The sequence below is a fragment of the Vanessa tameamea genome, chromosome 5 (assembly GCF_037043105.1).
Source record: "Vanessa tameamea isolate UH-Manoa-2023 chromosome 5, ilVanTame1 primary haplotype, whole genome shotgun sequence".
Lineage (NCBI taxonomy): Eukaryota > Metazoa > Arthropoda > Insecta > Lepidoptera > Nymphalidae > Vanessa > Vanessa tameamea.
This window is the reverse complement of record NC_087313.1, coordinates 13,027,727-13,040,071: the sequence shown is the minus strand read 5'-3', so window position 1 is coordinate 13,040,071 and position 12,345 is coordinate 13,027,727. Positions and strand designations below refer to the sequence as shown.

Sequence of the window (12,345 nt, the reverse complement as noted above, 5' to 3'; positions counted from 1 at the left end):
ATTAATTTACTATGTACTATTTTAACAATAGCGATGTTGGCATTAAATAAAGAAGAATTAACATTATTACATTTAATTGGATTATGTAGACAAATATAATTAAGAAAGTGACAAAAAGTAATATTTTTCAAATTTTGCAGTTCATTACTTATCTGTAAGAATGAATGACAATTTGACTGAATGATATGCCTAAGATATGAAGATAATAAAAGACTGAATGCAAGATAGACTGATAGAGTTTGATGGAAAAAAGAAATCTTTGGACTGCAGCTTTTTGACTTTAATTTTTGTGTAAATAATTATAATAGATGTTTAGCAATAAGTGTTTAGATGTGATTAGTGAATAATTTTAGTCTGAATAATGTCAAATATTGAAGGTAGATTAAAAGGTTTGCAAGAGCGCTTCGAAAATGAATTGCGTATTCGAAGAGAGGGTCTCCACAATCAAGGTGCACTTGGGGCTCCCAAGACTGGGAATACACGAAGACCTAGACCCCGTAAGTATTTAATATATTTGCAATAACATAATCGATATTTGTCTTTCAATGTAATTTTGATATTATTAGTGCCAACCGTCTATAATCAAAACAAATTGTTTTGCTTAGTTATACCAAGTAATCACCTACGAAAAGGTTATACTAGATGTTGTTAAATTTTACGGCTATAATCTGTTAAAATATTCATCCGTATATCAAGTGTTGAACTTTTATTTTGTAGCTTGAAATATATGGTTTGTTAAGAATGTTATTTGAATAACATTCACTTTTCAATTCGTAGAAAATCACAGTTTTATCTTATTAATTTCTTGTAAAAATTATAAATTAAATTAAATATAAACGAAAAAAATTTTAAATGTCTTAAATTTTATGTATAATTGTTACAACGAATGTTTTTTTGATCCCACAATATTATTTGCATTCCAACTACATTCTCTTTGTATTTATTACATATCAAAATATATTTCGTCATTTCGAACCTTTTTTCCAATTTTATAATATCGAATAAAAATCTAGTTATAAGCTAAGCTTAAGACATTTTTGATTATAAATTGTATATCCAAGAATTACTGCTTTTAATAATGTGCTATAATTTAAATTGTGATCATTGGTTATACTTAACATTTGCAGAACAGCTCAAATCACTCATTCTGAGATATATTCTAATGACTGTCATGATATTTGGCAGCTTTACTGGCAGTACAAATGTCATCACTTTGCATTGGGAAGATTTTAGTCACATAGAAGCAAATAACTACTTTCTAGCCTTGTGATAGTTAAAGCTGAAATATCCTTCATTAATTCGTTACCGGCTACTAGAATTAATTATATACAAGTCAAGAATACTTTTTATTGGAGAAAATTGGCTTTCTGAGAGTCGGTCACCAATGGTTGTTAAATAAACATTGATTTACTACTAAATATTATTTGAATTTGTGTTTCAGTCAATTATATTATAAAGTATATTTCTATTGATCAATATTATACTTCTATGAAAATAAATCATAGTTAAAATTAATGATGTTTCTGTTATAAATTATATGTAACTATTCTTCTATTTTGCAGCAGCAATGTTTTCCTCAAGAGATATACCACCATTCCCACCAAGATCTCCACAAGCTACGGATACGGAATATAGAATGCGAGAAGTATACAAGGTATTGTAGTTATAATAAATGTCATTAGTTCTTTTACTAAATATTCTTGTTTTTATAATAGATCATGGCTACATAGTCTAATATCAACTTGGGAGCAACAAAGCTGTAATCATTTGATAAATGTAATATTTGTTATCTATATATTTAGAGATAAATGGTAAATAACAATAACTTTGTTAAAAAATAATAACTAGAGTCTAGATTTGTTCAAGACTATTTGATAAATTAATTATAGCTTTTCTATTGCCTATTCCAACTACAAGAGGACAAAGCCCAAATAAAGACTTCATATAGAATTAACTCAATATCTGAGCTTTGAGCTTTGAGAGCTCTGAGAATGACAGCTTGAATAATCTTGATATTAATTATGAATTTTACCTTTACAAAGTTCGAATGAACAAATATTATCTAATAATTTTAATGAGAAGTTTATTGTATTTTAAAGTTGATAAATCTGTAAATATTTTGTAAGATTTTATTTTATACACTTATTTTATAATTTATTAACATTTTAATGCATTATACTTTAAATTGTTCAATAAGCATGTTTTATTTTTGTCTAATAGGTGAGTGGGAAGCTGAATGTTGATGGCATTGAGTACAGGTCTCACATAGATGACCTTCAACAACTTGGTGAACTAGGCAGTGGGACCTGTGGTCATGTAGTAAAGATGTTGCACAAGTCTTCGGGAGCTGTTATTGCAGTCAAGGTGACTATTATTATTACTAATTATTGTACATGTTGGAATAAAACTACTAAAGATAAAATGATCATAGTGTAAAGTTAATCACTTACTTTAAAACATTTCATTCATTTGGCTTATTTAAATTGGTCTTAATAATAATATTTCCATATATGTTAAGTTTGTTGATGGCATGAAATTTGTGTTTCAGCAAATGCGTCGTTCCGGTAATTCAGAAGAAACTAAACGTATCCTAATGGATCTGGATGTGGTGGTCAGATCACATGACTGTCCTTACATCGTTCGGTGTCTTGGTTGTTTCGTGACCGATGCAGATGTATGGATTTGTATGGAGCTGATGGCATCTTGCTTTGATAAATTGTTGAAGAGGCTAGGAGCGCCCATACCTGAAGCAATACTCGGAAAAGTCACCGTGGCGGTATGTACTTTATAAATTTCATCCTTATTGCAAGAATTTTATGATAATTTCTTCTGGGAAATTTAATAATATTTTATATTTCCATGTACTTATGTAAGATCTAATTAATTGTTTAAATAAAACCTGTTAATAGACTATATTATATAAGTGTTTATCCAGTTTGTTACAAGAGTAATAAAATGTATTAAGTATAAGCCTAAAGAAGTACATATTGAATTTTGCCAAGTCAATAATAAGCCTACCTGCTGATAAGTTGTTGCCTCTGCCTTTACATAATATTTAAATTGTAATCATAGGGTTTGTTAAAGCATTGCTAATTTAAGCACATAATAACCGATGAATGTCTGTAGGCTTGTATTTAACCAGTAATGGATGTGTATTGTTATAAATATTTCAGACGGTAAACGCGCTATCGTACCTGAAGGACACGCACGGTGTGATCCACCGCGACGTGAAACCGAGCAACATCCTGCTGGACGAGCGCGGGAACGTCAAGCTGTGCGACTTCGGCATAAGCGGACGACTCGTGGACTCCAAGGCGAAGACGCGCAGTGCGGGCTGCGCGGCGTACATGGCTGTCAGTTGATAAGTGATAATCGCTGTACTATATAAATATAGACAGTTCAGTGATTTCCAAGCTTTTTGTGTCATGCGTGCCAAGAATTTATTTTTATTTTTACGTTAATAGATAATATATGTTTTGGCTTGATCTAAGAACTCCTACCATAGCTTGATTCATGTCAAACTAAAGTAAGCCCACTTTAAGTTGTGAATTTGGTCAAACATTTTTTTCTTTGGAGCAATTTAGCATATAGTCATTGATAAGTAAATATAAATCAATTTTTGATGGACCGAATTGCGAAACAATAGCTATATGATTGGATTGTATCTTCTCACAGCCCGAGCGGATAGACCCGCCGGACCCGAGTCGGCCAGACTACGACATCCGAGCGGACGTGTGGTCGCTCGGCATTTCGCTGGTGGAGCTCGCCACCGGAGTCTTCCCTTACAGAGACTGTCAGAACGACTTCGAGGTGCTCACCAGGGTTAGTATTTGACTCTTGTTCAGCATACATGGATAATATCACTGTATTTTCAATTATAATCAAGCAATTATTTTGCTCAGATTGCAATAAGCATTAAGGTCATTAGGTATTTAATTTATTATTTATTTTTTATAAGCATTAGTTCCGTGTGCTGTATGAAGTAAAGACCCATAAAAACAAAAACTTCTAGTTTAAAGAGAAAGTGTGTCAGTGTACCAGGCTCATTATATAATAGAGCCCTTGTTTGGTGTCATTTATGATGGGCGAAGTAGTTTATATTCCTTCAAACAGTGCCGGTATCTTTGAAAGGTGACCTCTTACCATGAAAAATCCCATTTGCTCATTTCCTAAATTCATTAATAAGATGCTTTTTCATCATAGAAAAACTGTTGGTAAATGAAATATGATTATGGTGGATTAAATAAATGTTTAAACATTAGTAATTTTACTTTTAGGTAATAGCAGATGACCCGCCACAGTTACCAGAGGATACAGAATTCACTCCTGAGTTCAAATCTTTTGTATCCCAATGGTAAGACTTGACACTATTATTAAAGTTCGAAAAATCTGATAAAGTTTTTTTACTATTATAATTTATTATTTTATTATACAGTGTTTTCTGGTAACGAATTTTAAATTAAAACACGAGACAATAATTCGTTTATGCAAATATTAATATTATATTTTTCAAGTCTATATAAATCAATGTCGATTCCAGCCTAACGAAAAACTACCGTCAGCGGCCGAAGTACGTGAAGCTGCTGGAGCACCCGTTCGTGGTGAAGTCGGCGCGAAATTCGGTGTCGGTGGGCGCCTGGTACGCGTCGCTGTCGGTGCCGCCGCGCACGTACGACGCGCCGCCCACGCCGCAGCCCGTGCGCAACTACGTCACGGCCTCGCACTGGACGCCCGACCAAGCCACGCCCACGCCTGCGCGGTGAGCAGCTGGAATTTATTATTTCGATGTTGATAGAGACATTGCTAGCAACTAGGAGTGACATATTTCACTGCGACGCTACTAAGGAAACTTGTTTTAAGACAGTAGGTTTAATATTATAATTAATTTATTTCTTCAGAACCTTGTCAAGTGAATATTTCAATTCTTAATTATTCTTATATTCGTCTCGAACACTGCAGTCGTGTTAGAAGTCTAATATTATTTTGTCGGCCGTTAGAACTTGGTGGGCGACTCCAGCGAACCCGGGTGGAAGCAGTTCGCAACCTGCGAGCCTCGAAGCCGACCTGTCGAATCATTCGCCATACCCGAGACGCAGGTATTATATTATTTGCTCAGTGAAATACATTAAAATATAAAAATTTACAATTAAATTAACATTTAAAACTGCATGTAAAGTGTAATTTGATTATTTTGATGATGCGCTCAAATAAATGTTTTCACTGAGGAGGTCTGAATTCGGTCTTATTAATTTATAAACATCGAGTCTCGCTGTGCAGGACGATCGACGCGTGCGCGTCCCCCCCGCCCGCGCCCGCGCGCCGCGTGTCGGCCGACACCCGCTGGCGCGCCTCCCCCGCCGTGCGTACACACTTTGTATAGCTTCAGCACCGAGCACGAGATTAATCCTACACACTAATACAGCATATGAAAAATTTGTGTCGCTTACGCGGATTTGGACCCGTGACCTTCGGTTAAATTCTCTGGGTCTCGGTTCCCATTTGAATTGGACTATAAACCTTTTTAGGTACCCTTTACGGCGATGCCGAAGGGGCTACATATATGTATGTATGTATGGTCACCCGTTTCCGGAAACCTACTAAACTACCTATTATAATTCGACAAATGAGTTATCATTAGAAGTGCTTAGGCTTTGTATGTTTTTCTTAAACTAGAGATTAATTATAAGCTACTATTCTCGCGATATTTTACAGAGAGAGAAGGTTTGATACTATAGAATGACCATTCAATTTAAGAATAATTTGAAATACATTTTATCATAATATTTTTCCTACAGAGTTCGGGAAACACAAGCCCTATAGTATTACAAAGATTCTATCACCAAAGTCAACAACGGAAGTCCAGAGTGGACTTGCATTCGACGCCGAGACATCGGAGGTGAGTGATATTTATTTTCATATATTATTTTACATCTGAAACAATATGCGGGCTCGTCTAATTAGTGATGATTATTAAAGATCATTAGAGGCAAACATGTGCTCTAAATTCCGTTTAGAGTTAGTGACGTTAGCCATAGAGCATATTGTACATTTTTAATAGATCTGCATATAGGTAGAGGATACTTTATGATATGATTCTAGCAATGCTATTTTCTTAATTAATTCCACAAGATTCCGAACATCATGTAAAATATTAGATTTTTTGATAATTAATAATCAAGTATGATGCTTCTACTATAAAATATTTTTTTTGTTTTTTAATTTTTTGAATGAATAGAATCAATTAATGTGTTTCCAGCCTCAGTCGCGAGCACAGCACGGGTCGTTCGCCCGAACCGCCTCCGAGGACCAGGCATCTGCTTACGCATGAAGGTACCACCGTCATATATTACCACTCGAATAAGCATCAGAAACATTTTGTGAATGTGATTGAAGCACTTGCTGTATATCTACAAAATGATTACTATTCACGTACAATAATTTAAGGCGTGTTTTGATAGATCATCTGTAAATGTTACTGTATATATTTAAAGAAAAAATGGTTGATGAGAAAGAGTTAGTACCCATTTTCTTACTGTATGTAGTCAGTTGTATTGGCAGGAGTGGTAACAATAAATAAACCTTAGATTTTATCTTATTTTTAATTCTCTTTATCTTGAAGAAGCCGCCATTAACAATATTGTAAAATGTCAGCTCATAATTGCATTTATGAAAGATTTCTTTGTTATTTAATTTATAAAACAAATAAACGAGTAACAAATGTGTCAATCCTGATATTGATTTTCCAGCTAACGGTACCATGGAACTCGAGCCGCCGCCGCTCCACGACCGGTTACTCCCGCCCTCGCCTTTACTGCTGAGCAATGATAGGTGAGTGGATACCTCAACAGTATCCTCTTATATTTAATCTACCTTATATACAAGACTGTTTTAACTTAGAAAATCGTTATGAAAAATAGGAAATGATATATAATAATAGCAAATTAAGTTGACCGCTCTGAAGTTAGTTCTGTGAGACGGTTCACGCACGCATAGTAATGCCAGGAGAGGTCACGCGGTGACGGAGCTGTGGCACTTGATCGCTCGAAGGTATCGAGGTAAGGTGTGAAGCGTAACTGCACTCGGGCAGCAGTGTGTATAAGTCGGCCTGTGGCAGGCTGTCGGAGGGCCGCAGCCAGAGCCTGACGCGCGCGGAGCTGCGCAACGGGTACCGCGCCGACGCGCCGCCCGCCGCGCCGCCCGCCGCGCCCTCCAAGCTGCTGCACGACGACCAGGGTGAGTACATTGACTACTATGCCATATCAGCAGTAAAATAGCACACGTTATGAAATATACGCGTCTATGTATACACTGGTGATCTACATATAATGAGTTAGTTACGATGACTTTTGTCCCCTACTCTGTTCAGACACTAGAGTTACACGTCACAGACATTATCCTATTCTTAAACTTATACAGACGCTCCGATAGATTTGTATTACTATATACAGGCACAGATACATGTGTTATTTCTGAGTACATAATATTCATGTATATACAATCCGAGTGTTCTAAAACACTAGTGAACGTTAGAATTCAAATGGACGAGTACAGTGAACATTAACACTCAACATTCGTGTTTGTTTATCCAGCCGTGCGGAGCTACGTCACCAATAAAAGTAATATATTATATTTACGCTTTCTATATCATAATGGTTTAGCAAAAAAATATATTAAAATTCCATTAAGCATGTCCAATAAAGTTTTTACTACAGTAGTATCATTAAAATTAACATTTAAAGTTAAATAAATGTCCTTAGTTCTTGCTGAATGATGGAATGATTTTTTTTAAAATACATATCAACAGAATTACTTCATATATAAAATACATTTTTAATTTTAGAAACGTTCAACTATCCCGTATTGTCATTAATATTTCTTATCTCTAGTATATATAATATTAGATTAACACACGAGACAAAGATCTATTCACTCACGCAGGCGCGCTCCTCCACGTTAAATTATATTGGCGTGCATTAGTATGAGTGAGTGACGCTCGTGCTCAAGAGACGTCTTCGTGTGCGTGAAATAACTAAGAGTATGGACAGCAAAAAAATACAAATTCGATTATTTGTATAATTTAATGTTGGAGGGTCACGCCTTCGATCTATACATGTTGATCATATTCGTTAAACTAAAACATAACTTAGTAAGTCACATTTTTTTCTAAATATAACATTACCTTTATAATAATTTGATTACTTCATACCATATTTATCCTTTTTTTTAAAAGTGATTTTGGTAAAATTTCAAGTTCGATTTTGAAAGCAACGTTTGTATACGTAACCTTTTAAATTTAAAGTTTCACGGATACTGAAACGCACACGATCCGTTTTGTAATTGTCCAAGAAATCTCTGGCTAAAAGTAACGTTATTTTAGGGAAAATGATGCTGATTCTACAGTAGCATACCCTAAATTAAACTACGTGATAGAAATTGAATTGATTCTACTTATCACGTGTTCGATCGATCGAGTACAATAACTTCGGCATCATTAGAAAAATAACGTTATTTTTGCTTGTTGAATTTTTAATAACGATATCGCACTAGTGTCTTACAATCGGACAGATTATGTATTTTTAATTTGTTTCTATATTCTTTTACATGTTTTGTGTATATCTTTTCGGAGGGCAGCCAGCCTATAAGAGACGTGTAACTAATTGGTGTAACAAAACGCGCTGCGCTTGCCACTCTACGCCATTTTGTTTATGGGAAATGATTGTATGTACCAAAAATATATGTACACTCCGAAATATATTCGAAATTTGTTCATAATTGTTGTGGGTCTTGTTTGATTATTGGTTTAATTGCACAATTGGCTTTAAAAAAAAATATACGTCGGGATTTTTAATCCAATTTTTTTTTTTTTTTTTTTTTATTTTAATACAAATACTCTGTTGTTATTATTTTTGTATTCATCACTCATCCATAGTTATCTCCGATCACTTCGAGTGTATTGTTTCAGGCACACCATATACTATAAGTGTACATAACTACGCCAACTAGTCCCCATACAATCAATTCGCCATTACCATCTTCACATATATCTGTTTCACGGTATCCTATCATTGTGTTTATGTTAATAGGGCTAGGATACAGATGAAATGATCGCTTAGTGCTTCGCGGTTACGCTTACGCCATATTAAATAATTACAATATGGCTGAAACTTATATTAATAATAATTCAAACGTACACACCAAGGTTGGCGGACTGCTAAGAGATTTCTGTAAAAGAAAGCTGTTTATGTGTTATTACTAAATAAACCGTTGGTTTTCCTGATACTGTTATTAAATATTCCGGTTTCGCTATCGATAGTTTTCGAGGAATGCTCGACAGGTTAGTGACGTGATTTCGACACGTCCGCTCTCTGATGACCATGTATTCAACGATTTACTTGTTGGTACGGCTTTTTCTGCCATCCCATCTGGGTAGCTACTGCCACTCATCACGTATTCTACCGCTAAACAACGATACTCGGTATTGTTGTGTTTCAGTGTAAGGTTAAGTGAGCCAGTGTAACTGCGGGCGCAAGGGACATGGCATCTTAGTTCTTAAGGTCGCTAGTGTAGTGCTAATGTAAGGGATTGTTAATATTTCTCACCATTTACCATCAGGTAGTCATTTTCTAGCCTATCCTATATTTGAAATATATAAAATACCAAAAAATGTCGAGCGTTCGTCGATAAACAACGTGGAATTGGAATATTTAATTATTATATCTACGTAACGTAATGTTCGGTAAATATTTAGTACAAGAGGCTAGTACTGTAAGCTAACTAACACCGCTTAAGATACTTATTGCTAAATAAATGTATCGTTCTTGTCCACGATCTCCCGAACGTCGCGACGGACCGGCAACGTTCGCTCACCTGCATCGCACGTTGCCGTTCCCTTGCGGCGATTCGAAACGTTTCTGCTATCTGAGAACTATGTATTTTCAAAATATCTGTGTAAATTGTTGTATTTTTGTTGTGCACGAGTATTTGAATTTATAAATGTCACAAGTATTGTTCTACTTGTTGTATAATGTAGGCCATTCCAATCGCAGGAGGAGTAAAGACGAGTAATATATTCATTGACACGATATAATTGGTCGAGATTTTACATAATCTGTGGTATTAATATTGGACTCGTGAAAAGAACGGCGTTTTGAACGTCGGCGAAGTTGTTATTCGAAATTTGAAAGTCAATTATAAATAATGTATCGATCAAAACCTGTCTGATTGTATATGCGTATTGGAATACGTGAATGTAAGATTCGTCTACCTGTTCTCCTTGTGTGATCGGAATAAGCAAGAAAGTATTTCAATGTAAGATTCAAATACTCGTGTCCTCATCTCCTGTGCTTTGCCGCTGTCACGCCCCACATCGCCTGCCATCTGCTCTATCACATGCCTCGCCACACTAAACACGACCTTAACACCTAGCTAATAACGGCCGCTACTGTACAGCAGGGGATGCTTCGGGTTACGCTTACTCTATCTCACTATGTGGACGTTTAGAAATCGCTCGACCCGTTTGTTTACGTTTCATTCATTACATAAATCGAGCTCTTGTTAGGTATTATTTGAATTATTTTTTTATTTAATTAAATGTATGGTAGAGTCTTCAAATCCCTAGTTTTTTTTTTTTTTTTACTTACGTCGGTATATTGGCTCAAGTGTAAACGAACGGGTCGAAAATGTAATATCCTAAAGAGCCAAGTGTAATAGCGTGGTGTGGGTAAATGTTGCCATCATTTCATGACCCGGATCACGGCTTCGCTCATCGCTCAGTAACAGTAGCCAGGCATTTGGTACGGCACCGGGAGCTCTTTGGTTCGACTTGTAATTACTAATATTTTTAAATGAATTAAAGTGCTGTTCAGGTTACAAATAATATCAAAAAGCAAGTGTAAGTCCATCTATAAAATTTATGGTTCCGTAGTATTTTATTACATACATACTAAGATTTTAAGATGAAAGATAAGTTTTTATAGTGTAATATAAATTACAATTGGCTAAAAATCGTTTGTAAATATTAACAATAAAATAAAACATAAGTGATGTCATATTTAAATAAAAACTCACTTTACACTCGGAGTCACCCCGCAAGGCTCCTTCGAATCGCTCTGTTATTCATCCAACCTAATAGTAAGGTTAATCTTTCCGAACAATAAACGCACTCTAAAGGAAATATATTCTTTTTAAAACGTAAATATTTCGACATTTAAAAGAAAAAAACGTAGACACGGGAAAGAGAATAGCAAAAATGGAAAAGAACCAAAGAGGTCCCCGGTAGAGAGTGGGCAGCGGGCGTGCGTGCGGGCGCGCGGGACGGCGCCTATAGCGGTCGCTGACGTAGGCTGGCTGCACTCGCTCGCGGGGCTGGTGAAGCGCCGCCTCAGCGGGTACGTCAAGTGGCATCACGTTGCAGCGCGCCGCGAGCCCGTGCACGCCGCCGTCGCGCACCACAAGTGAGTCGCCCCTGGCGGTGGCCGCCTTCATGCTCAGTGTAACCACAGGCTCGGGAGACTTGACATCTTAGTTCCGAAAGTCGCGCATTGGCGATGTAAACAATGCTCACATTTCTTGGAGCCTCTATGTCTATGGACGGCGCTAACCACTTACCATCAGGTGGCCCATTTGCTCGTCCGCCTACCTAAATCATATAAAATGTAACTTAGATCCCGTTGGCGGAACAGATATCTCGTTACCCTCCACCACTTGCCATCGGGTGATCCATTTTCTTCTTTAAGGTATTTCCTGAATCTAAGTTTAGGGTAAGTTAGCTACCGTTTTAAAAGATTATATTTTTCAAATATCTCTTAAAAAATAGTAGTGAATTTCATTTTTTATAATTACAATTTCCGACTTTTTCAAGATTATATCCCAAGACGACCATATTCGAATAAAAAAAGGTATAATATGATCGTTATAACGTGGTGTGTAGGTGGGCCACCAGCGAGAGTTGGAGCGTGCCGGCGTCCCCCCTGCCGCCGCGCGCGCCCCCGCCGCGCCCCGCCGACTAGCGGAGCCGCCCCGCCCCCGCCGCCCGCCGCCCGCCGCCCCCACCTCGCCGCGACAACACCGACCCGTACGATGTTATTAGACTATATATATGTAACTGTTTCACCCTCAAGTTTCGTACACTTGTTATTGTACAGTAGACTATTCAAATTTATCTTTTTACATGCCGGGTAATCAATCCTTTTTTATTTTTGTTCTTAAACTTCACGCAGGCTGGGTGAGTGATTCGTTGCAGCAATGAGATATTGTACAAAATTATATATTTAATTTTTTTTTATGATTAAGTTTCGAATAGAGAATTATAAAAATATATATTTAATTTATTCATCAGAAAAGAGT

The 12,345-nt window shown here is 36.3% G+C and overlaps 1 protein-coding gene across 6 annotated transcripts; it reads left to right on the top strand.

The window, feature by feature from the left end:
* Positions 1-213: 213 nt before the first annotated feature.
* LOC113404494 (dual specificity mitogen-activated protein kinase kinase 7-like) lies at positions 214-12,345 on the top strand. Of its 6 annotated transcripts, XM_026645406.2 has the most exons (17): positions 214-497; positions 1,563-1,654; positions 2,221-2,364; positions 2,549-2,776; positions 3,174-3,353; positions 3,676-3,822; positions 4,278-4,354; positions 4,541-4,759; positions 4,998-5,096; positions 5,278-5,359; positions 5,796-5,896; positions 6,257-6,330; positions 6,747-6,828; positions 7,115-7,233; positions 7,590-7,616; positions 11,342-11,453; positions 11,930-12,345. In XM_026645406.2, the coding sequence occupies exons 1-17, from the start codon at positions 362-364 to the stop codon at positions 12,006-12,008; spliced, it is 1,998 nt and encodes a 665-aa protein (XP_026501191.1). In that variant the 5' UTR covers positions 214-361; the 3' UTR covers positions 12,009-12,345. The 6 variants fall into 6 exon arrangements, with proteins under 6 accessions (XP_026501191.1, XP_064077095.1, XP_026501192.1 ...); XM_064221025.1 differs by lacking the exon at positions 7,590-7,616 and having other exon boundaries at positions 11,279-11,453; XM_026645407.2 differs by lacking the exon at positions 7,590-7,616 and having other exon boundaries at positions 11,930-12,341.